The sequence below is a fragment of the Lolium rigidum genome, chromosome 6 (genome assembly GCF_022539505.1).
Source record: "Lolium rigidum isolate FL_2022 chromosome 6, APGP_CSIRO_Lrig_0.1, whole genome shotgun sequence".
Classification (NCBI taxonomy): Eukaryota; Viridiplantae; Streptophyta; class Magnoliopsida; order Poales; family Poaceae; genus Lolium; species Lolium rigidum.
The window spans coordinates 262,617,253-262,643,936 of record NC_061513.1 but is presented as its reverse complement, the minus strand read 5'-3'; the positions used below and the strand labels follow the sequence as shown (position 1 = coordinate 262,643,936).

At 43.5% G+C, this 26,684-nt stretch overlaps 1 protein-coding gene across 1 annotated transcript; it reads left to right on the top strand.

Moving 5' to 3' along the window:
- The first annotated feature begins 17,291 nt into the window (after positions 1-17,291).
- Positions 17,292-22,724, top strand: LOC124664048 (ubiquitin carboxyl-terminal hydrolase 2-like). Its single transcript, XM_047201654.1, has 3 exons — positions 17,292-18,660; positions 19,741-20,572; positions 22,150-22,724. Exons 1-3 carry the CDS (start codon positions 17,292-17,294, stop codon positions 22,358-22,360), a joined length of 2,412 nt encoding a protein of 803 aa, XP_047057610.1. The 3' UTR covers positions 22,361-22,724.
- Positions 22,725-26,684: the final 3,960 nt, after the last annotated feature.

Sequence of the window (26,684 nt, the reverse complement as noted above, 5' to 3'; positions counted from 1 at the left end):
TGTAGTGGATGCAGCGATCTAAACAATGGTAATGACATGAGTAAACAAGTGAATCATAAAGCAAAGACTTTTCATGAATAGTACTTCAAGACAAGCATCAATAAGTCTTGCATAAGAGTTAACTCATAAAGCAATAAATCAAAGTAAAGGTATTGAAGCAACACAAAGGAAGATTAAGTTTCAGCGGTTGCTTTCAACTTGTAACATGTATATCTCATGGATAATTGTCAACATAGAGTAATATAACAAGTGCAATATGCAAGTATGTAGGAATCAATGCATAGTTCACACAAGTGTTTGCTTCTTGAGGTGGAGAGAGACAGGTGAACTGACTCAACATAAAAGTTAAAAGAATGGTCCTTCAAAGAGGAAAGCATCGATTGCTATATTTGTGCTAGAGCTTTTATTTTGAAAACATGAAACAATTTTGTCAACGGTAGTAATAAAGCATATGAGTTATGAAAGTTATATCTTACAAGTTGTAAGTCTCATGCATAGTATACTAATAGTGCCCGCACCTTGTCCTAATTAGCTTGGACTACCGGATCTTTGCAATGCACATGTTTTAACCAAGTGTCACAATGGGGTACCTCCATGCCGCCTGTACAAAGGTCTAAGGAGAAAGCTCGCATTTTGGATTTCTCGCTTTTGATTATTCTCAACTTAGACATCCATACCGGGACAACATGGACAACAGATAATGGACTCCTCTTTAATGCATAAGCATGTGGCAACAATTATTATTCTCATATGAGATTGAGGATATATGTCCAAAACTCGAAACTTCCACCATGATTCATGGCTTTAGTTAGCGGCCCAATGTTCTTCTCTAACAATATGCATGCTCCAACCATAAAGGTGGTAGATCTCTCTTACTTCGGACAAGACGGACATGCATAGCAACTCACATGATATTCAACAAAGAATAGTTGATGGCGTCCCCGTAAGCATGGTTATCGCACAACAAGCAACTTAATAAGAGATAAAGTGCATAAGTACATATTCAATACCACAATAGTTTTTAAGCTATTTGTCCCATGAGCTATATATTGCAAAGGTGAATGATGGAATTTTAAAGGTAGCACTCAAGCAATTTACTTTGGAATGGCGGATAAATACCATGTAGTAGGTAGGTATGGTGGACACAAATGGCATAGTGGTTGGCTCAAGGATTTTGGATGCATGAGAAGTATTCCCTCTCGATACAAGGTTTAGGCTAGCAAGGTTATTTGAAACAAACACAAGGATGAATGGTGCAGCAAAACTCACATAAAAGACATATTGTAAACATTATAAGACTCTACACCGTCTTCCTTGTTGTTCAAAACTCAATACTAGATGTTATCTAGACTCTAGAGAAACCAAATATGCAAACCAAATTAGCAAGCTCTAAGTATTTCTTCATTAATGGGTGCAAAGTATATGATGCAAGAGCTTAAACATGAGCACAACAATTGCCAAGTATCAAATTATCCAAGACATTTTTAGAGTTACTACATGTAGTATTTTCCAATTCCAACCATATAACAATTTAACGAAGAAGAAACTTCGCCATGAATACTATGAGTAGAGCCTAAGGACATACTTGTCCATATGCTACAGCGGAGCGTGTCTCTCTCCCACAAAGTGAATGCTAGGATCCATTTTATTCAAACAAAACAAAAAACAAAAACAAACCGACGCTCCAAGCAAAGTGCATAAGATGTGACGGAATAAAAATATAGTTTCAGGGGAGGAACCCGATAATGTTGTCGATGAAGAAGGAGATGCCTTGGGCATCCCCAAGCTTAGACGCTTGAGTCTTCTTAGAATATGCAGGGGTGAACCACCGGGGCATCCCCAAGCTTAGAGCTTTCACTCTCCTTGATCATATTGCATCATACTCCTCTCTTGATCCTTGAAAACTTCCTCCACACCAAACTCGAAACAACTCATTAGAGGGTTAGTGCACAATAAAAATTCACATGTTCAGAGGTGACACAATCATTCTTAACACTTCTGGACATTGCATAAAGCTACTGGACATTAATGGATCAAAGAAATTCATCCAACATAGCAAAAGAGGCAATGCGAAATAAAAGACAGAATCTGTCAAAACAGAACAGTCCGTAAAGATGGATTTTATTAGGCCACCAGACTTGCTCAAATGAAAATGCTCAAATTGAATGAAAGTTGCGTACATATCTGAGGATCATGCACGTAAATTGGCTTAATTTTCTGAGCTACCTACAGGGAGGTAGACCCAGATTCGTGACAAGCAAAGAAATCTGGAACTCGCGCAGTAATCCAAATCTAGTACTTACTTTACTATCAAAGACTTTACTTGGCACAACAAAACTCAAAACTAAGATAAGGAGAGGTTGCTACAGTAGTAAACAACTTCCAAGACTCAAATATAAAACAAAAATACTGTAGTAAAAACATGGGTTGTCTCCCATAAGCGCTTTTCTTTAACGCCTTTCAGCCTAGGCGCGTAAAGTGTATATCAAGTAACATCAAGAGACGAAGCATCAACATCATAATTTGTTCTTATAATAGAATCATAAGGTAACTTCATTCTCTTTCTAGGGAAGTGTTCCATACCTTTCTTGAGAGGAAATTGATATTTAATATTACCTTCCTTCATATCAATAGTAGCACCAACGGTTCGAAGAAAAGGTCTTCCCAATATAATGGGGCAAGATGCATTGCATTCAATATCCAAGACAACAAAATCAACGGGGACAAGGTTATTGTTAACCATAATATGAACATTATCAACTCTCCCCAAAGGTTTCTTTTTAGCATTATCAGCGAGATTAACATCCAAATAACAATTTTTCAATGGTGGCAAGTCAAGCATATCATAGACTTTTTTAGGCATAACGAAATACTTGCACCAAGATCACATAAAGCATTACAATCAAAATCTTTGACTCTCATTTTAATGATGGGCTCCCAACCATCCTCTAGCTTTCTAGGAATAGAAGTTTCAAGTTTTAGTTTTTCTTCTCTAGCTTTTATGAGAGCATTTGTAATATGTTTTGTGAAAGCCAAGTTTACAGCAGCTAGCATTGGGACTCTTAGCAAGTTTTTGTAAGAACTTTATAACTTCAGAGATGTGGCAATCATCAAAATCTAAATCATTACAATTTAAAGCAATGGGATTATCATCCCCAAGGTTGGAAAAAATTTCAGCAGCTTTATCACAAGCAGCTTCAAGTAGCTTTAGCAGCTCGTGTAATTTTGCGCGCTTTGCACTAGGAGTAGAAGCATTGCCAACACCAATTATTTTACCATTAATAGTAGGAGGTGCAGCAACATGTGAATCATTAGCATTGCTAGTGGTGGTAATAGTCCAAACTTTAGCTACATTTTTCTCTTTAGCTAGTTTTTCATTTTCTTCTCTATCCCACCTAGCACGCAGCTCAACCATTAATCTTATATTCTCATTAATTCCAACTTGGATGGCATTTGCTGTAGTAACAATTTTATTTTCAATATCCCTATTAGGCATAACTTTCGATTTCAAAAGATCAACATCGAGGCAAGACTATCAACTCTAGAAGCAAGAATATCAATTTTATTGAGCTTTTCCTCAACGGATTTGTTAAAGGCAGCTTTGTGTACTAATAAATTCTTTAAGCATAGCTTCAAGTCCAGGGGGTGTATTCCTATTATTGTTGTAAGAATTCCCATAAGAATTAGCATAACCGTTACCATTATTATAAGGATATGGCCTATAGTTATTACTAGAATTGTTCCGATAAGCATTGTTGTTGAAATTATTATTTTTAATGAAGTTTACATCAACATGTTCTTCTTGGGCAACCAATGAAGCTAATGGAACATTATTAGGATCAACATTAGTCCTATCATTCGCAAGCATAGACATAATAGCATCAACCTTATCATTCAAGGAAGAGGATTCTTCAACAGAATTTACCTTCTTACCTTGTGGAGCTCTTTCCGTGTGCCATTCGGAGTAATTAACCATCATATTATCAAGGAGCTTTGTTGCTTCACCAAGAGTGATGGACATAAAGGTACCTCCAGCAGCTGAATCCAATAAGTTCCGCGAAGAAAAATTTAGTCCCGCATAGAAGGTTTGGATGATCATCCAAGTAGTCATCCATGGGTTGGGCAATTTTTAACCAAAGATTTCATTCTTTCCCAAGCTTGCGCAACATGTTCATTATCCAATTGTTTAAAATTCATTATGCTACTCCTCAAAGATATAATTTTAGCAGGGGGATAATATCTACCAATAAAAGCATCCTTGCATTTAGTCCAGGAATCAATACTATTCTTAGGCAGAGATAGCAACCAATCTTTAGCTCTTCCTCTTAATGAGAAAGGAAACAATTTTAATTTTATAATGTCACCATCTACATCTTTATACTTTTGCATTTCACATAGTTCAACAAAATTATTGAGATGGGCAGCAGCATCATCGAACTAACACTGGAAAATTGCTCTCGCATAACAAGATTCAAGTAAAGCAGGTTTAATTTCAAAGAATTCTGCTGTAGTAGCAGGTGGAGCAATAGGTGTGCATAGGAAATCATTATTATTTGTGGTTGTGAAGTCACACAACTTAGTATTTTCAGGGGTGGCCATTTTAGCAGTAGTAAATAAAGCAAACTAGATAAAGTAAATGCAAGTAAACTAATTTTTTTGTATTTTTGATATAGCAAACAAGATAGTAAATAAAGTAAAGCTAGCAACTAATTTTTTTGTGTTTTGATATAATGCAGCAAACAAAGTAGTAAATAAAATAAAGCAAGACAAAAACAAAGTAAAGAGATTGGGAAGTGGAGACTCCCCTTGCAGCGTGTCTTGATCTCCCCGGCAACGGCGCCAGAAAATATGCTTGATGGCGTGTATTTCACACGTTCGTTGGGGAACCCCAAGAGGAAGGTATGATGCGCACAGCAGCAAGTTTTCCCTCGAAAGAAACCAAGGTTTATCGAACCAGGAGGAGCCAAGAAGCACGTTGAAGGTTGATGGCGGCGGGATGTAGTGCGGCGCAACACCGGAGATTCCGGCGCCAACGTGGAACCCGCACAACACAACCAAAGTACTTTGCCCCAACGAAACAGGTGAGGTTGTCAATCTCACCGGCTTGCCGTAACAAAGGATTAACCGTATTGTGTGGAAGATGATTGTTTGCGAGAAAAAAGTAAAAACAAGTATTGCAGCAGATTTGTATTTCAGTATTAAAAGAATGGACCGGGGTCCACAGTTCACTAGAGGTGTCTCTCCCATAAGATAAAAGCATGTTGGGTGAACAAATTACAGTCGGGCAATTGACAAATAGAGAGGGCATAACAATGCACATACATGTCATGATAAGTACAGTGAGATTTAATTGGGTATTACGACAAAGTACATAGACCACCATCCAACTGCATCTATGCCTAAAAAGTCCACCTTCAGGTTATCGTCCGAACCCCTTCCAGTATTAAGTTGCAAAGCAACGTACAATTGCATTAAGTATGGTGCGTAATGTAATCAACAACTACATCCTCGGACATAGCATCAATGTTTTATCCCTAGTGGCAACAAGACAACACAACCTTAGAACTTTCTCGTCACCGTCCCGGTGTCAATGCGGCATGAACCCACTATCGAGCATAAATACTCCCTCTTGGAGTTACTAGCATCAACTTGGCCGAGCCTCTACTAATAACGGAGAGCATGCAAGATCATAAACAACACATATGTAATAACTTGATAATTAACATAACATGGTATTCTCTATCCATCGGATCCCGACAAACACAACATAGAGTATTACAGATAGATGATCTTGATCATGTTAGGCAGCTCACAAGATCCAACAATGAAGCACAATGAGGAGAAGACAACCATCTAGCTACCGCTATGGACCCATAGTCCAGGGGTGAACTACTCACTCATCACTCCGGAGGCGACCATGGCGGTGTAGAGTCCTCCGGGAGATGAATCCCCTCTCCGGCAGGGTCCCGGAGGAGATCTCCAGAATCCCCCGAGATGGGATTGGCGGCGGCGGCGTCTCCGGAAGGTTTTCCGTATCGTGGTTCTTCGCATCAGGGGTTTCGCGACGGAGGCTTTAAGTAGGCGGAAGGGCAGCGTGGGGGGCCACACGGGGGCCCCACACCACAGGTCGGCGTGGCCAAGGGCTGGGCCGCGCCGCCCTATGGTGGCAGCCCCTCGTGGCCCCACTTCGTATTCCTTTCGGTCTTCTGGAAGGTTCGTGGCAAAATAGGACCCTGGGTCTTGATTTCGTCCAATTCCGAGAATATTTCGTTACTAGGATTTCTGAAACCAAAAACAGCAGAAAACAAAGAATCGGCACTTCGGCATCTTGTTAATAGGTTAGTTCCTGAAAATGCACGAATATGACATAAAGTGTGCATAAAACATGTAGGTATCATCAATAATGTGGCATAGAACATAAGAAATTATCGATACGTCGGATACGTATCAAGCATCCCCAAGCTTAGTTCTGCTCGTCCCGAGCAGGTAAAACGATAACAAAGATAATTTCTGAAGTGACATGCCATCATAACCTTGATCATACTATTTGTAAACATATGTAGTGGATGCAGCGATCATAATAATGGTAATTACATGAGTAAACAAGTGAATCATAAAGCAAAGACTTTTCATGAATAGTACTTCAAGACAAGCATCAATAAGTCTTGCATAAGAGTTAACTCATAAAGCAATAAATCAAAGTAAAGGTATTGAAGCAACACAAAGGAAGATTAAGTTTCAGCGGTTGCTTTCAACTTGTAACATGTATATCTCATGGATAATTGTCAACATAGAGTAATATAACAAGTGCAATATGCAAGTATGTAGGAATCAATGCATAGTTCACACAAGTGTTTGCTTCTTGAGGTGGAGAGAGACAGGTGAACTGACTCAACATAAAAGTAAAAAGAATGGTCCTTCAAAGAGGAAAGCATCGAGTGCTATATTTGTGCTAGAGCTTTTATTTGAAAACATGAAACAATTTTGTCAACGGTAGTAATAAAGCATATGAGTTATGAAAGTTATATCTTACAAGTTGTAAGTCTCATGCATAGTATACTAATAGTGCCCGCACCTTGTCCTAATTAGCTTGGACTACCGGATCTTTGCAATGCACATGTTTTAACCAAGTGTCACAATGGGGTACCTCCATGCCGCCTGTACAAAGGTCTAAGGAGAAAGCTCGCATTTTGGATTTCTCGCTTTTGATTATTCTCAACTTAGACATCCATACCGGGACAACATGGACAACAGATAATGGACTCCTCTTTAATGCATAAGCAAGTGGCAACAATTATTATTCTCATATGAGATTGAGGATATATGTCCAAAACTGAAACTTCCACCATGATTCATGGCTTTAGTTAGCGGCCCAAAGTTCTTCTCTAACAATATGCATGCTCCAACCATAAAGGTGGTAGATCTCTCTTACTTCGGACAAGACGGACATGCATAGCAACTCACATGATATTCAACAAAGAATAGTTGATGGCGTCCCCGAAGCATGGTTATCGCACAACAAGCAACTTAATAAGAGATAAAGTGCATAAGTACATATTCAATACCACAATAGTTTTTAAGCTATTTGTCCCATGAGCTATATATTGCAAAGGTGAATGATGGAATTTTAAAGGTAGCACTCAAGCAATTTACTTTGGAATGGCGGATAAATACCATGTAGTAGGTAGGTATGGTGGACACAAATGGCATAGTGGTTGGCTCAAGGATTTTGGATGCATGAGAAGTATTCCCTCTCGATACAAGGTTTAGGCTAGCAAGGTCGGCGCGGGGGGGGCAGCGTGGGGGGCCACACGGGGGCCCCACACCACAGGTCGGCGCGGCCAAGGGCTGGGCCGCGCCGCCCTATGGTGGCAGCCCCTCGTGGCCCCACTTTGTATTCCTTTCGGTCTTCTGGAAGGTTCGTGGCAAAATAGGACCCTGGGTCTTGATTTCGCCCAATTTCGAGAATATTTCGTTACTAGGATTTCTGAAACCAAAAACAGCAGAAAACAGCAACTGGCACTTCGACATCTTGTTAATAGGTTAGTTCCAGAAAATGCACGAATATGACATAAAGTGTGCATAAAACATGTAGGTATCATCAATAATATGGCATAGAACATAAGAAATTATCGATACGTCGGAGACGTATCAAGCATCCCCAAGCTTAGTTCTCGCTTCGTCCCGAGCAGGTAAAACGATAACAAAGATAATTTCTGAAGTGACATGCCATCATAACCTTGATCATACTGTTTGTAAACATATGTAGTGGATGCAGCGATCATAACAATGGTAATGACATGAGTAAACACGTGAATCATAAAGCAAAGACTTTTCATGAATAGTACTTCAAGACAAGCATCAATAAGTGTCCAAGGTTGGCTTGGTGATACTTGTGTTGCAGGTGAATTGTCGGGGCAGTCTCTCGGATACATGTTCTACAATTACTCCGGTGCTACTGGTCATGGTGATGGCCTTCTTGGCACAGTTAATCAATCCATGATGGGTTGACATCCAATCCATACCCAATACTACTTCCAAACCTTTGGCTCCCAGAACTATCAAGTTTGCATAAAAATCTATTTCATGTATTCGGATAGGTACTGATTTGCAAATTTTTCTAGCTTTTGTTGTTGAACCAGGTATTTGAACTATCATGACATGCTTCAAACTGATGGGTTGAATCTTACTAGTGCATGCAAAATCTTCAGTAACAAACGAGTGCGATGCTCCAGAATCAAACAAAACTCTTGCAGGTACTGAATTAACAGAAAACATACCCAACACGACATCTGGCGCTTCGTGGGCTTCTTCACCATTCATGTGATAGAGGCGGCCATTGCGGTTGTTCGGGTTGCTTGGGGAAAACTTTCTTCCAGTGGTGACACGGCGTTGCTGCTGAGCAGGAGCAGCGGTATTGGGGGCAGTCTTGGCTAGCTTCTTGGGGCACTCATTGGAGTAGTGACCCACAACTACGCACTCATAACAAGTCACAGTTGACTTGTCCTTTGGGGTGATGGGAACAGCGTTGCTCCCAGTCCTTGGAGCAGTGTTGGTGTTGGTGTTGTTGTGGTGGTCGGGGGCTCTCATCGGGGCACGGTTGAAGTGGTTGTTGTTGTTGTTGTTGTTGTTGTTGTTGTTGTAGTTGTTGTTGTTGTTGTTGTTGTTGTTGTTGTTGTTGTTGTTGCCTGGCCTGGGGTGTCCTCCACCACGGTTGGGGAAACTGGGGCGTGACAGCGGTGCTGAGGGCTTGTTGAATCTGGGGGCAAACCCTCCACTTGAGTTGGGACGATACTTGGGCGTATTGCTGGGCCCACTCTGGTGCATCATCCGGCGCTTGCGGTTCTCCTTAGCTTGGTGGAGTTTTCCCTCCATCTGGATGGCTGAGTCCACCAGGGCTTCTAGATCAGCAAAGGGAATGTTGACCAGCACTGTCTCGCATCTCATCGTGCAGTCCGTTCAGGAATATTTCCTTCCTTTTCTCAGTGGTGTCGGTCTCATCCGGGGCGTACCTTGACAGAGTGAGAAACCTGTCGCGGTATTCCACCACGGACATCCTGCCTTGTTTGAGTTCCCTGAACTCATCCCTCATCTTTGTTATCAAACCCGGGGGCACATGATACTTGCTAAACTTGAGCATGAAATCTGCCCAAGTCATTACCTGCCCTGCATTCATTGCACGGGTACTTGTCCACCAGGCTCTGGCAGGTCCTGCCAAATAATGGGTGGCAAACAGTACTTTTTCTGCTGCTTCAACTCCAGCTACTTCCAAGTTGTTCTCCATTGTCTGGAGCCAATCATCAGCATCTAGGGGCTCCTCGGTCTTGCTGAACATGGGAGGGTTGGTGTTCTGAAAGTTCTTCAGTTTGGATCCAGGATGATCATGGTTTCCATGGCCTTGGTTGTTCTGAGCTATTTGCTGCAGTGCGACAATATTGGCTTGTCTTTCAGCTCGTTCAGCCTCTCTATCTGCCATCATCATTTGTAACATCTGCATCATGGCATCCTGGTTCGTGCTTCGGGTTGGAGGGGCCATCTGAACATTGAGATAGATCATGAGATAAGGGGGAATTTTCTATGGCTTGTTTTGGGTAAAGTTCAAAAAATTTAAAACTTGAGTACTTGATATGCTGAAATTAAAAACACTTTCATTCATTCATTCCAAGCAACATTACAAACTATCACCCAATGGTTTTAAGAACCATTTCATCATTCTACGATACAAGGCACCGATACAAACTCACACCTACGCACGTGAACAAGTCATACTACTCTTCATCAACATCTATCGGAGTGAGAGCATCCACTCCGGCTTCCATGAACTCATAGCCATCCACATAGGGGTGGAAGGCCAGGTCTTCATCTTCCTCTTCCTCATAGTCATCATCATTGCTCACGTAGGAGTATCCATCTCCCTGGATGTCTTCTCCTTCTCCTTCTCCTTCCAGGTCCTTCAGTTGGTTTTCCTGGGCCTGGACAGTCTCCTTCAGTGAGGCTATCTTCACGCGGAGGCGAGCGATGGTGTAGTCCTTCTTCGCATTCTGGCGGCAAAGAGTCTTGCGCTCATTGGCAAGGATCTTGATGGTCTCAGTCTGCTGAGCCTGCTGGAGGTAGGTGTGGTTGGCGTAGGCGGGGGAGTTGTCCAACTCCATGCGGGTCTCACACAGCATGAAGTCAAGGTGCTCCACATGGTACTTCACCTCGGGGTGAGGTGACAGATCCATCGGTGCTCCCATGGAGTCATGCCTTGCGAGGTGGACGTAGCGGGTTCCCCGGATATGGGGCAGGTTCTGCCCACACAGACGGGCAAGTGCTTCCTGCATGGCGCGTGCTAGTCCGTCCGCCCAGTTGTTCTCCCTCAAGGAGAACTGGATCCTCTCGGACATGGGTGGCTCCAGCTTCCCTCGCAGGTCTGCAATGATGACCCACTGCAGCTGCCCTCCGGGCTGATCGTTGACTTGCCCTCCGAAGAACTCCAGGTGCGGGCGCCCGAGGTACTCCGCTAACTCCTTCAAGTCCTTCTCAAAGACTAGACTCCCTCCATTGCCCAGCTGGTAGAACTTGGTCTGGGTGAACGGTTCCATCTGTAGACGAATTGGATGAGTAAGTTAGAGAAGTGCAAGTGTGTCAAGATTTTATGTAGAATTAGAAGAAAACAATGAGCATGAATTTCTCTTTAAAAGATCTTAAAGGTAAGAGTGAGAATAAGTTTTCATAAGTATTCACTTCGTTTATTTGGAAACTCCGTTTTTCAGACGTCCATTCTAAACTAGGGCCTCCTAAGGTCAAACAATGGCTCTGATACCAACTTGTCAACACCCGGATTTTAAAGTCCAGATGCCTATTATGCCATACATCACAATCCCAGGAAGATTGTTTTTGCGAGACATAATAAGTTCATATCATAGCACATCATTCATTACAAACCATAAATGTCTTACAACAAAGGATCACATGATCCAGTTCATTACAATAATTGATCAAGGGAAAAGTATGAGCCACAACTCTAGTTAAGACTCTTTAATTTCCTAGGCTTAATCAAGTGGGAACATTAGTGTCATTCCCACAACTCTGTTGTGATTCAAGTCCAAGTCACCATTCAAGTTGAAAACACAAGTTATGAGCCACATTTGTAAAGGTTCTGATGACGGAACAGTATGGCCTTTCCAACTGTCCATGACCGCGGACGCGGCTATTCAAATAGTTTAAACTCTGCATAGGTTGTACTCTTGTGCCACAACATTTGATTACATCTGTCAGGGATAGCCCTGAATCATCATAACTCAGTATGCGGATCATCAACCATTAACCTTTCACTTACATACTCTAGTATAGGCACCTCCCCCATGAGCTTGGCCTCCCGGTGGTAACAAACCGTCATCCCGGGAACTGCACAGGGCTTGGGTAGGATATTCAACTCTTTTCACGTCTTTTCACTTTTAACGGAGGCAGCCTCGGCATAACCTCTATGACGCTTGTTAGAGGGAACCCACACTAAGGTACATAAATTTCCAGCTAAAGCCTTACCCATAATCAGGTATTGTGGGGGTACTCTAAAATTGGAAGGGTATCGCATCCGAGCCCAACCATCAGTTTTGATCAAAATCACCAAGTCATTCAAGAGTCACCTTCACCTTCAAATCTTTCAATGGAATGACTAATCATTCCAAGGTTTTCACAATTCACTTGATTCACAAGATCCCATCTAGAATAAGTCAATTTTAGTTTAGCACTAGCAGCTAACCATGAGGGGTGCTACCATAGTTTTGCTTGCTAACTAAGTGTGACACCTCTTGTGATACTCTAAACTTAGACTCAAAATTTAGAATACAATTAGTAAGCTTTAGTAAATAAAGTAAAGAGTAAAGCAAGGTAAAAACTTGGGTTTGGATAATTAAGACTTGAAACACCAATACTAGTGCCATTGTATTTTGCACTAGTAACTTGGCAGGGTAGAGCTTGTATTAGGGTAGCTTCCCTTGGTTGGAGTACTGGTCAAAGTGTTCTTCTTCCTCCTCGTAGAAGACCTCCTCCCCTTCGTATCCTTCGGTACTAGCGTCTATAAACGAATACGAGGTAACAAACACCAATCAATACTTAAGGAGGCTACTTATCCCTAATGGATCAATCAAGATGACCTATCATCATCACAAGCATCACTCCACTTAATCACTAGGGATTTACTTTACCATTGTGAGAAAAATAATTTCCTCTCATTTATAAATACTAAGATTTAAATCCTCAAATAAGCAAGTATAAGGCAATGTAGCTAAGGTCATCACCTTACCTTACTTTACTTGGGAAGGTGATTTAAATGAAGTACTATACCTCATAGATTTAAAAACCTAACTTTGAAAATAAAATAAATGGGCTAGTATTGACTACATAGCCAATTTTTGATTCTAGCCCATGATCATTTACAACAACTATATCATGTTTTTTCATAAATAAATATAGTGTTTGAAATGTGATTTATGAGAATTGAAATCACCTCAAAACTCATTATGGTTGATTTTTAATAATTGTTTGAAGTTGGAAAAGTTACTGAATTGTTATTTTTGTTGCACTTGATCTACAAAGAACTAGGGTTTGAAACCAGTGGGGTTTGTTAGAGCATTTCATAAGCTTTCAAACAAAAGTGGAATCACTCAATTTGGGTTTCTAGATTTGAAGTTATTCAATTTTTAGTGCAGTACCAGTATTGAAATTTGAACTAAACGAATAATTCGAATTCAAACGAACAGGCTCACGCGGGAAAACGACGTGGCCCAGAGAAGAAAAAGAAGTGGGCCGACCCACTGAGCGTCTCGTGCGAGCAGGCCGTCTGACAATGGGGTCCACCTGTCAGCGGCTCATAACGAGCGAATCGGTACGCGTGAGTGTGAGGCGTAGGATTAGAAGGGGATCTGACGGCTGAGGATCGTCGTCGTCTCCGACGTGATCCCGCGTCGCCGGTGGCGAGGCTCGGGGGTCGGCGGCTTACCGGCGGTCCGGCGGTCATCGGCGTTGACGCAGGGGTACGTTGTCGAGGACGGCGAGTCTCCTGGTACTGGTGGCGTCGCTTGAGGTGGCTCCAATCGACGGCGCCCTTGCTACGGTACTGGCGGTCCTCCGGCGAGAAATTGAGGTGGCTCCGGCGGCAATGTGGAGTGGGAGGTGGTCGAGGAGAGTCAGGGATGATAGGGGAAGCAGTTGGTGTGAAGAGATGGAGCGGGGAGGCGCTCTATTTATAGCGGCGAGGTGTGTGATACGTCTCCGACGTATCGATAATTTCTTATGTTCTATGCCATATTATTGATGATACCTACATGATTTATGCACACTTTATGTCATATTCGTGCATTTTCTGGAACTAACCTATTAACAAGATGCCGAAGTGCCAGTTTCTGTTTTCTGCTGTTTTTGGTTTCAGTAAATCCTAGTAACGAAATATTCTCGAATTGGACGAAACGAAGACCCGGGTTCCTATTTTCACCGTAAGCATCCGAACACCCGGGAAGGACCGGAGGGGGGCACCGGGCCCCTGCGACCATAGGCCGGCGCGGCCCGTGCCCCGGCCGCGCCGCCATATGGTGTGGCCACCCCTTTGACCCTCCTGCGCCGCCTCTTCGCCTATATAAAGCCTCCGTCGCGAAACCCCTGATACGAAAAACCACGATACGGAAAACCTTCCAGAGCCGCCGCCATCGCGAAGCCAAGATCTGGGGGACAGGAGTCTCTGTTCCGGCACCCGCCGGAGCGTGGAAGTGCCCCCGGAAGGCTTCTCCATCGACACCGCTGCCATCTCCACCGCCATCTTCATCACCGCCGCTGCTCCCATGAGGAGGGAGTAGTTCTCCATCGAGGCTCGGGCCGTACCGGTAGGCTATGTGGTTCATCTCTCTCCTATGTACTTCAATACAATAATCTCATGAGCTGCCTTACATGATTGAGATTCATATGATGATGCTTGTAATCTAGATGTCATTATGCTAGTCAAGTGAGTTTTACTTATGTGATCTCCGGAGACTCCTTGTCCCACGTGTGTAAAGGTGACAAGTGTGTGCACCGTGTGGGTCTCTTAGGCTATATTTCACGTAATACTTATTCACCGTTGAATGGCATAGTGAGGTGCTTATTTATATCTCTTTATGATTGCAATGTGTTTGTATCACAATTTATCTATGTGCTACTCTAGCAATGTTATTAAAGTAGTTTTATTCCTCCCGCACGTGTGCAAAGGTGACAAGTGTGTGCACCGTGTTAGTACTTGGTTTATGCTATGATCATGATCTCTTGTAGATTGCGAAGTTAACTATTGCTATGATAATATTGATGTGATCTATTCCTCCTACATATGCATGAAGGTGACAGTGTGCATGCTATGCTAGTACTTGGTTTAGTCTTTTGATCTATCTTACACTAAAGGTTACTAAAATATGAGCATTATTGTGGAGCTTGTTAACTCCGGCATTGAGGGTTCGTGTAATCCTACGCAATGTGTTCATCATCCAACAAAAGTGTCGAGTATGCATTTATCTATTCTGTTATGTGATCAATGTTGAGAGTGTCCACTAGTGAAAGTCTAATCCCTAGGCCTTGTTCCTAAATATCGCTATCTCTCGCTTGTTTACTCGTTTTATCGTGTTACTACTGCTGCATTACTACGCGTTACTACTGCTTGTTTACCGTCCTAGGCAAAGCACTTTTCTCGGTGCCGTTTCTACTACTTATTCATACCACCTGTATTTCACTATCTCTTCGCCGAACTAGTGCACCTATTAGGTGTGTTGGGGACACAAGAGACTTCTTGCTTTGTGGGTGCAGGGTTGCATGAGAGGGATATCTTTGACCTCTTCCTCCCTGAGATCGATAAACCTTGGGTAATCCACTTAAGGGTAACTTGCTGCTGTTCTACAAACCTCTGCTCTTGGAGGCCCAACACTGTCTACAAGAATAGAAGCTCCCGTAGACATCAAGGACATGAACCTGGGTAAACCACCGAGATACACCGTCCCCATCACCCCATCATCTAGTTCCACTACAAACCCTAAGTCATTAGTACCCCCTCATTGCACTATCATTGACAAGGCAATGACAATATTAAGCCTATCTTCCACACCACACAAACATAACGTCAGATCGTATGTTCGCCCAAAAAAGAGTACTCGATGTACACTATCCTCGACAAAAAAAGAAGTTTCATCATATCGCAACTGCGACCTTTAGATTTGTACATGGGTGTTTAAAACCGCCAGGGCACACCTACGATATTGTAGTGTCAACATAGCTCTCAAAACTTAAGGCCTCCTAAATTTTTCCCTAGGGCTCGCACCTCAAGGTCCCTCTACTAAAGCCCTCAAATTCTGGGCAGAAATTTTCACCACCATTCTCAGCTATTGTCCTATGATTTGATACTTCATGGTCACGCGCCATCCCTCCACGACCATCCCGCCACTAGTTGTCATCCCTCCATCCACCCCGGTAGCGACTGTTGTCCCTCTGTGGCAACTTTATCTACAACCACCACCCCTCTCACACCTATGTCGATATAGCCGTACCCTACCTCGCCGTGAGATGAAACCAAAGAGAGTGATATGACTAACAAAAAATGAAAGAAAAAAGGACCCAGGTGTCAACCTATTTGCAGAAACATAGCACCAATTATTTAAGTATGGTAACACTCTAAGGACTGAAAAGTCCCGTGTTCCTCAGATGGTCTGATGAAAGGTCAGCTTGAGGGCTACTCCTCAATTGATGAAGGGTAAACTTTGAACGCTGAAAGAGGTGAGTGAGACAAAAATTACTCCCTCTGATTTATATTATTTGCCATTAATATAGGAACATCTAGAACTAAAATGTTTCTAGATACACGGAGGTAGTAATTACTATTCATACCGAAAAATAAATTTACTCATTAATGCTTAGCTTTTTTTTTAGGGTTGTTCGCCCAAGTTGGGCAACTCTCATAAATGAGACTAGGCCCAGCAGGCTTGGGCCTCTGAAGTTTGGATCCTCTGGCCCAAGATCTAGAGGACTTAAATACTAGCGTTCGGCACGCACGGCCGCAACACCGCCCAAACCCGCCCGGCGCCGCGCCACCGTCCCGACCACCGTAACCGCCTCCTCTCCTCCCTCCCCAGCTCCCTCCTCCGCCCGCTCTCGCCGTCGCCGCCGACGCCTCCCCGGCTGCTCGGCTCTTCCTCCGAGCCCCTCCCCCTCGCCGTCTCCTGGTAAGTCTCGTCTCCTCCCTTCCCCTCGCAAATCCCGCCCCGCCGCGCGCGTCCCAGGGTGCGCGCTTGCTTTTGCTTGATCGCCTGGTGTTGGTGAACGTGCTGGTGGGCGGGGTTTCTCTCTCCGCGCCTCCGAATCGAATCCGCGCCGCCGCTCTCGTGCGTGTTTCCCCGCCCGGAATTGTAGATTTCTCGTCGTCTTGTTTGCCGGTGCGGTTTTTCCCTTCGTGTTCTCGGTCGATTTTCCTCCCTAGGTCGCGAACTCGGTGATGCTTTTTTGCTTCGGTACCGGAATGTTCGATTTCGTATTTTCCTGTCGGTGGAGTTTGCGGTTCTTCGGGATTTTTGCGTCGTTCCTTCCTGGCATTGGAGGAAGTCCATGGCGCGGCCAACTCTCGATCTGGCATTTGGTGGATTTTTTTCGGCCTAGACATCTCTAGCCTGGGAAATGTCCTTGGCTCAATCTTTGGTGCTTACGGTTCTTGGTTTTGCTTCTGCTCTTTCTTTAGCGGGGTTAAGAATTCACCTGACTCATTCTTGCTGACTTGCTGTTGCTCAGTTTCCAGGCGACAGGGCGCGATGAGGAAGAGGGAGAGGGCGGCGGATGAGGAGGAAAAGGCGCCGAAATCACCGCGCCCGACCGTGGGCGGGAAGTCGCTGGCGTCCATGGGCCTGCAGGACGTGGTTGTTGCGCCACTATCAGATTCGAGCAGCAGCAGCAGCGACAGCGACGACGACAGCGGGCGGTGCCACCACCTGACCTTGGACAGCGGCGCTGTGGAAATGGCAGTGCTCGATCTCAGCATCTCCGAGGTGCCTCCGACGTGCCATGAACCCAGGTGCGGGGTCACCTGGAAGGGAGCCGGCTACGACAAGGAAGGGATGACGCAGTGCTTGGAGTGCCACTATATTGGCTGCACTCGGGGGCTGGACAGGGAAGATCCGCGGGGGCACGCCCTCGCCCACGCCGCCAGCAGCAAGCATTACGTTGCTCAGTGGTACGATGTACCCAACCTGGGCTTCTGCTTCAAATGTGTGCGCGTTATGAGGCTCAGTGACAGCCCGGAGCTCAACGAAGAGGAGTGTTCGGAGGAGGACAGAAAGATTAAGGAACAGCGGGCAATGGTGGCCAGCAAAACACTGCCGGCCGGCAAGTCAAAGGACGACTGGGGAACTACGGCCAGCAGTCCAAGGGTTGATTGGCCAACGGCTGCCAGCACTCCAAGTCCAAGGGTTGATTGGCCAACGGCAGCCAGCACTCCAAGTCCAACGGTTGATTGGACAACGGTAGCCAGCACTCCAAGGGTTGATTGGCCAACGGTAGCCAGCAGTTCAAAGGTTGACTTGGGAAATGTGGCCAGGAATATACTGGATCAGTGGGTAATGGGGGCTGGGAACGATATGGCTGAGTATGCTATTGGGAATGGGTATATTATCAGAGGGATGCCGAATTATGGAAACACATGCTACATGAATGCATCGCTGCAGTGCCTCCTTGCGCTTGGTAAGCTGAGGACAATCATTCTAGGGCCGGATGCTTCCAATGCTCGGTTGGGAACCATGGGTCTGGAGCTGAAGTGGTTGTTTCAAGAGACAAGCAGTGTGAATAATGCCAGGCGCATGCTGGACCCACGGACGATATTGGCATGTATGCAGTCGCTTTATCAGGATCGGTTCGAGGCCGGAAAGATGGAAGACAGCCATGAGTTTCTTACATTATTTCACACTGCTTTGGATAATGAGGTGGAGGAGCTTAACCGTTCGCATGTCATGGAAGGGGGTGGAGTGTTCCCTACATTTGGCCATTCCATTTTCAGCAGCCAGCTGATTCAGACCCTTTCCTGTAAAAGTTGCTCATATAATTCAGTTACGTTGCAGTCAGTCCATGGTCTCCAACTGGGGGTGCCTTCAAAGGCCTCTCCAGCCAGAAGCAAGCCTTTGCAAGTTGGTAAGTCTATGCGCTCCTGTACCTAACTTAAAAGAACAATGGTGAACAGGCCCGCATATACGCCAGGGTGTCTGAGGTCATAGAACTTTTGAGGAAAGAATGTGGATTGTGCGGTCTATTTTATTTGCTATTTTTTTTGACACAAGCAAATGAGACTTTTTGGAATGGATCACCAGTAGTAGCTAAGCAGAGAAAATTGTTAAGGACATTTTGCCCATGGATAAAGAAGTAGAAGGAAATCCCTTGGGGTGGATAACAAAATCGGCAAGATATTTCAGCTGTCTTGACATGGCAAAGGTGTTCGCTGTAGTGTGGTAGTTCAAATTACATGGGATGCACAGGGTGTCTGAGGTCATAGAACTTTTGAGGAAAGAATGTGGATTGTGTGGTCTATTTTATTTGCTATTTTTTTAACACAAGCAAATGAGACTTTTCGGAATGGATCAGCAGTAGTAGCTAAGCAGAGAAAATTGTTAAGGACATTTTGCCCATGGATAAAGAAGTAGCAGCAAATCCCTTGGGGTGGATAACAAAATCGGCAAGATATTTCAGCTGTTTTGACATGGCAAAGGTTTTCGCTGTAGCGTAGTAGTTCAAATTACATGGGATGCACAGGGTCTTGAGGTCATAGAACTTTTGAGGAAAGAATGTGGATTGTGCGGTCTATTTTACTTGCTATTTTTTAACACAAGCAAATGAGACTTTTCGGAATGGATCACCAGTAGTAGCTAAGCAGAGAAAATTGTTAAGGACATTTTGCCCATGGATAAAGAAGTAGCAGGAAATCCCTTGGGGTGGATAACAAAATCGACAAGATATTTCAGCTGTCTTGACATGGTAAAGGTGTTCGCTGTAGTGTAGTAGTTCAAATTACATGAGATGCACAGGGTCTTGAGTCGTTATCATCATATACAGTAAGTTTTACTCCAAAATGGTTGATCACTTAAGTGTGCTTGGATAGAAAAACTGCTTAGAGTTTGCAGGATAAAGATTCTAAAATATGCAAAAGGGTGAGGGTTTCTGGTTGAATGATCTTGCTAATGCAGATAATGCTAAACCCCTGTATGCCTGAATCTGCAGATTCTACTGAAGTAAAGGATGTTGTACAGAGTCGTATGCAGACTCAGAAGAATGATGTCCCACAAGAGATCACTGAGGTGTCAATAGATTTGGATTTCATTCCTAACTTGTTTGATGACTTTGAAGAAATGGAGGAATCAGCAGCAGATTCTCATAATCGAGAAAATAAGGAGAACGCTCAGGGTAGTGATATCGTTCATGATGAGGCGAAAGACACTCTTGGATCGATTGAGGACTGCCTGACACTGTTTTCCCATAGCCTGGCGAATTGTGACAGCTGTTCCAAGGTTGCTGAGTTGCTGGAAACCAATGCAAGTAAAAACGTTGAACCGATCATGGCAAGTACCAGTGTAAACACAACTGTTCATGGAGACCAGACTCTTGCAGATTCACATCAAGAAGGCATACTCTCTGATGACACAACTGCTGAAAAAATCACTTCAGGGACGAGCTGTGATGAAAAGGACTTAGCCTCTTGCAGCACAGCCAATGAAAAAGCTGAAAGTCGTGAAGGTGTTCAAAAAGCTGCGCCTAGTTGCCTTACAACTGATCAACAGACTGACCTGCTGAGTGCTCTGCATATTCAAGATACCAGGACCCAGAAACAGGACAGTGGAAAGCATGTACTTGATGATCATAGTGCCCAAAGAGTGGAGGAAACCCAAAATGAGCAGACAGATGGTAATGGTAGAAGAATTCAAACACAATTGATTAGCAAGCTGCCACCTGTATTAACCATTCAACTGAAGAAATACGCACCTGATCTTTCTAAATTGAGAGGGCATGTGAGCTTTAAGGAGATTCTTCAGTTAGGACCCTTCATGGACCCCAGGTACTGACATCTAACAATTCTACACCATAATATCTAATACCTTTCTGTTATGCCAGTTCTATAAGTTCCCAATCTTCAGAAATACAGTAACTATCTTGTTTCATAGTTTGCTGCTACTATCTTTAAGTATATTTTCCATTATGTTCTCATTGTGACTGTTGATTATTGTTTACTATGTGTATATTAGTTTTTGTTTATCTTGAATTCTTGATCAGTAGATATCTGAAACAAGCATCTCTTAGGGTGTGTGAATGAATGATTGTCACACACGGTGGTAAATTTCTGTCACAAGCAGCTAATTTTTCCTTAGGACATCTTCACTCTTGTCTCTCAGTAGCAGAGTAATGGTTCTGATGTGAGCGAACTAAACCAGTGTTATAATTATCACGTAAACATATGCTATTCAGAAGCTCAGTAATTTTAGTGCCACAGATGGTTATACTAGGAATATACTTCACTAAATGACTGCAACAGCGTATCAGTCTAAACGCATTCCGAAAGTGCATATACATTATGAAACGCATTCCCACCACTGCAAGGCATATAAAACAGCCTTTGAACATGACTTACCCATTAACTATTTCATTAACTGATGAATAACTGTTGCTTATCCTGGAGCAAGACAAGTTCCATGATCAAAGGTGTATTTTTCAGTGCGTCTGTGCTCCACCTCTTGTAAATGCTAACAGACAACAGTTCTCCTATTTTCGTTGAACAAAAAAAAGGAAATATAGTTGCAATGTGAACGGTCCAACTGTACCGTGAATTTATTTGCAAATTGTGTATCAACTGAATTTAAGGATTTACTCACAGCCTCATTTGGACCAGAACTCTGTGCCATTGATTGGGACTCTAGTTTTTCCGTGTATGATGTCATCATATTTGAATATATATCAGCTGTACAGGTCGTCTGATGCAAACTCTATCCACTCTAGTTATCATATCATGAAACATTATTATGGTAACACCTTTTGTCTGTACGTATTTAGGTGCCTTGAAATGCCTAACCTGGCAACCTTTTTTTCTTATCTTTTCAAACGTTTCTATTTTTAAGTACTCCCTCCATCCCCAGATAGGTGGCGTATAAATTGAGTAAAAAAATTCATTTTTTTAAGTTTGACCAAGTATACATGGAAAAATACGAATATTTACAATACTACATAAATATCAATAGATCCACCATAAGACATATTTTAATTGTATTTATTTGTAGTTATTGATATTTCATTCTATATATTTTGTCAAACTTGGAAAGTATAGACTTTTAGACCAAATTTATACGCCACCTATTTGAGGATGGAGGGACTATAAGTATTAGTATTTCAATATTAGATGGATATATATATCTTGCAGTGGGCAATTGAAATTACTCTGTCACTTAATTTCTTAGTATTTCGATTAGGACATAAATAATCAGTCACTGCAGATGTACCATATTGTTTAATATCTGATACAGTATTCAGTCTGTTGTTTTCAAGAAAGACATGCCATTGTTGCTACTCCAGGTAATCATCAGTTTGTTGTTAACTTAAATCCTTATGTCTAGTTTTAAGTATTTTAATTTCTCTTATCTTCAGTTCTGAGGACAAAGATAACTCAAGCTATCGTCTAGTTGGCGTCATTGTGCACCATGGCAACAGACTGAATGATGGGCACTACATTGCTTATGTGCGGGGCAGTGGCTCCTCCTGGTTTTGGGCAAGTGACACCAACATCCGAGAAGTCTCTCTAGAAGAAGTTCTCAGGTGTGAGGCGTACATTCTTTTCTATGAGAGGATGAATGACTGAGGCATACCTGGCATTCTGCCCACCAACTAATCAGAAGGGCAATGCCAAAAAAAGCAGGAGTGTGAGATTAGCAAGTGTTGCTTAGATGGCCTAGTGTACCAAGTAACATAGAGTTTGTATCATCAAGTCCAGTTTTGTTGATTTGGCCAGAGTCATTGCAGGGTTTTGCATTTGTTGCAGCATGTAGGGTAGCCACTGGTCAGCAGGGCATTTTTGTTAGAACAACATTGCATAGGTAGGACAGTCACACTGAATATTTTCTTTAGGACAACATTGAATAGGTAGGGGGACAATGGATATCTTTTTGGATGGGCAGCATTCTCCAATTGGATACACCTCTGAAAATACAGTTGATTGTTGTGAACCTCTGTTTTGTGGATGGGCAACATGCTGCTGCCTTTACTGAACTGGTAGTCTGAAGCTGATTTCGTTCCTTTTCCAGTTTAGTACTGTAGTACTACCTTATTTGATCAAAGGCCAGCCGAGAACTGGTTTCCTGTCGCTGCTTGTGTTCAAATGCTATCCTGCTCAGTGTTGAGCAGTTCTGTATGGTGGTAGGGAGCGTGTGTTCTGTGGGCCGGTTGGTTGCTTCTGGGCCGCAGATGCTACTGCCAGTCTGCCAATGTATGGTGTTTGGAATGCAAAGCGAAGAAGACCGGGATGGATGGCGACTTGGAACTTTCCTCATCCCACAGCGCCAGCGACAGTGTCGCTAACTCAAAAAAAAAAAAAAAAAAAAAAAAAAGCGATAGTGTCGCTAGCGGCTTTTAAGTTTTAACCCTTTTTGACCGTCCTTTTGTTTCATCCCCCGATCAAGAACATATACTAGCTGGTGAGATAAACCTGTTGGATCTACCAAGATCTTCCGCACACCGACGCACGGCACAGCTCGCAGCACCGGCCCGCCCCACGTCCACCTCAGAATCGCCATTCCAGCCAGATTCCTCCCAAACTGAACCGTATCACTCAAATCATGTCAATTCTCATCAAAATTTACAACTGCGTGAAAGACCAAAGTTGTACAAACCACCGCTTATTGTTGTCATAGTTACATAAAAAACTCACTTTACCTATTCTTTCTTCACAAACCATAAAATGTCTAACTTATTCCCAAATCTGAGATTAACCTGCTTAACTGCAAATCTGACGACCAAGCCCCACAAGGCAATGATGATGTGGTATCCAGGTGTCACCAACTAGCCGCCACCACGATCGTGTTAAATAAATAGCATGTTTATTTAGCTATTGTACATGTTGTAGCAGATTAGTTCATATATCTATAGAATCTGCACATCTACCACTTTAGATGTATCGTGTACTGTAAAGCAATGTCTAGCATCAGTTTGTACTTTGTTTAGTTTGACAATGTATTGCATTGTAAATTAATATTCTAGACCGTATGTCTAATTGAATATGACATGTTATTTGTATATTTGCCTCTAGCATATTATAACATGTTATTTGGTACAGCAATTTTATCCGACATTCTAAATTCATCCGCGTTCTCCTGAACAAATTTGTTGTTTACCAAAATAAATTTTACTATCAAGTAAAATTAATTAAATGCATGGTCATACATGCAGGAAAAATGGGTGACATCAGTAAAAAAGAATTCCAAGAACTACAACTTGATGGAAGTAACTATCTATCATGGGCCATGGATATGAAAATAAATTTAACTGGTCGTGGCCTTGGTCCCGTGATTACCACACCCCCCGAAAATGCTCCAGAAATACCTCAAATGGTAAAGTATGCGGCATTACATTTCATAAGGCACCATCTCCATCATGATTTGAAGACTGAATACTTGATGGAGGAGGACCCACTAGCTTTATGGAACTCCCTTAAGGAGAGATATGACCAACAAAGAGCAGTTATGTTGCCGGAAGCCGAGAGAGAATGGTCTCTCATAAGGTTCCAGGACTTTAAGTCTGTTGCGGCATATAATTCTACCGTGCATAAAGTTAACTCCAAACTGAGATTCTGCAATAAGCAAGTTTCAGATGAAGATTTAATAGAGAAGACCTTATGCACTTTCCATCCCTCGATGAGGATATTGCAACAGCAATATCGTCAGCACAAATACACGAAGTATTCTGAGCTTATATACACATTACTTCAGGCCGAGAAGCATGATGAACTTCTCATGAAAAATCACAATGCTCGCCCAACGGGTGCCATGCCGATCCCTGAAGCACATGCTAATGCTCATTTTACTAATAAATTCAGAAACCGTAAGAGGAACTTCCGAAAATTTAAGGGAAAGTGGAAGAATAATGGTCAAAGTACCAATGGTCAAGTTAAGGGAAAAGGTCATTTCAAGAAAAATGATCAAAACGACAACTCTCAAGTTTGTCAAAGGTGTGGATGTGCGAATCACCGTACAACCTTTGAAATATTGGGCCTACACTTAGTGGCCCATACTAGATTTCAGATTTTCCTATAAATTTCAAAGCCCACTTAGTGGCAGCCTTATGAGTTTGAGCCCAAGTTGGTGGCAGCTCACTAGGGAGTGGCAAGAGGTGGGAAGTTTAGTCCCACATGGAAAGTTGGGAGGAAGTTAGACCATCTTATAAGGTGGGTTGTTCCACCACTAGTAAGTGAGTGAGAACAGGAGTGCTACACGCGCGCGCTCCTCCTCCTCGCTCGCTCGTCTCGACTCGACTCGTCACGACGCGCGCGCCGCGCTCGTGGTGAGTGGATTGAGCCTCGAGCCGAGACTTTCCTTACTTTTTGCAGTTCAGGAAAACGAACAGAGTCCTAGACGGACGCGTCGCAGTTAGTCGGTTCGGGTCGCTCCCGGATCGTGGGCTATCTGTAACCGACTCGAAACGTTCGTGCGACGTGGGCGTGGCCCACGTTGCCTAGGGTTTCCCGAGCCTATATAATCTCCTGCCCGGCTACCGCATAATCACATCTAATACACGAGTTAGGGTTTCCACCTCTCTCGCTTGCGCCGCCATCGTAGCCTACTCCATCCCGCGCGCCGACGTGCATCGGCGAACGGGAGAGCAGGTCTCCGGAACCGCTCGTCCTTGCGATCCTGTACGGGAGAGGGCGAATTAGGTTTTTGGGAAGCGCTCGCGCGATCGCTCAAGCTCTTCATCACGGGTCGCCTTCCGTCCAAGTCGGGCGGTGCTGCCTACCGTCGTCTTCAACGCCGTCTACTTCGACCCATCGTCCCCGTCGTCAACAACGTTGTCATCAACAACGTTACTGCTGCGACATCGTCTCGCTACACCTCCACCGTCACCTCCACCAGATCGGTACGTGCGACATATCTCGATCTGTTTAGCGATGGATGTTGTACCGTTTGCTCTGCTACTGTTCATGTTGATCACTGCATCTAGTATGTTTGAGTTTCACATGTTAGTAGTTACCTTGGTCATGCTTTATATTCTGGAATTAATCATGGAAATTGTGCCTAATTATCCAACAATCCAAAAACCTAATTGTAGGCAATTTCCTGAGTTAACAATGGCTGGTTTTTCCGATGCACTGAGGCCGGATAAGTTTACCGGTGTGCACTTTAAGAGGTGGCAGTATAAGGCCATGCTCGGCTTACTCATCTCGAAAGTGTTCGAAGTTACCGATGGTTTACTCCGAAGGAACTATATCTCGACCAAGATCGAACAAGTTCAAGGAAAACAATACTCTCTTCGTCGGATGCATTCTAAGTATTCTTGCCGATCGTCCGTGTGATGTGTACATGCACTTAACGGATGGTAAAGAGCTCCGGGATGCACTCGAATGCTAAGTTCGGTGCAACCGATGCGAAAGTGAACTCGTACATCATGGAGAGCTTTCATGACATCAGGATGGTTAACAACCGTTCTGTAGTCGAACAAGCTCATGAGATACAGTGCATTGCGAAAGAGCTTGAACTCCTTAAGTGTGCCTTACCTGATAAGTTTGTGGCTGGATGCATCATCGCTAAGTTGCCCCCTTCATGGAGGAACTTTGCCACAACTCTCAAACACAAGAGACAGGAGATATCAGTTGAAAATCCGATAGCATCTCTTGATGTTGAGGAGAAAGCTCGGGCTAAGGATAATACCGAGAAAGGAGAGGGTCGATCTAGCGCCAACATGGTGCGAAGAAACCCTACAGCAAGAACAAAGGGAATAACAAGCCCTCCTTCAATAAGCCTATGAAGAATACAACCTTCAAGAAAAAGAAGATGATAAACAAAGCAGATCTGAGCTGCTTTACGTGTGGAGAGACTGGCCATTTTTCTAAGGACTGTCCAGAGAGGGCAGACCGCAAGAAAAAGGCGAGACAAGTCAACACGGTGACCGCTAGCAATGCTGATGGGTACGGTAAT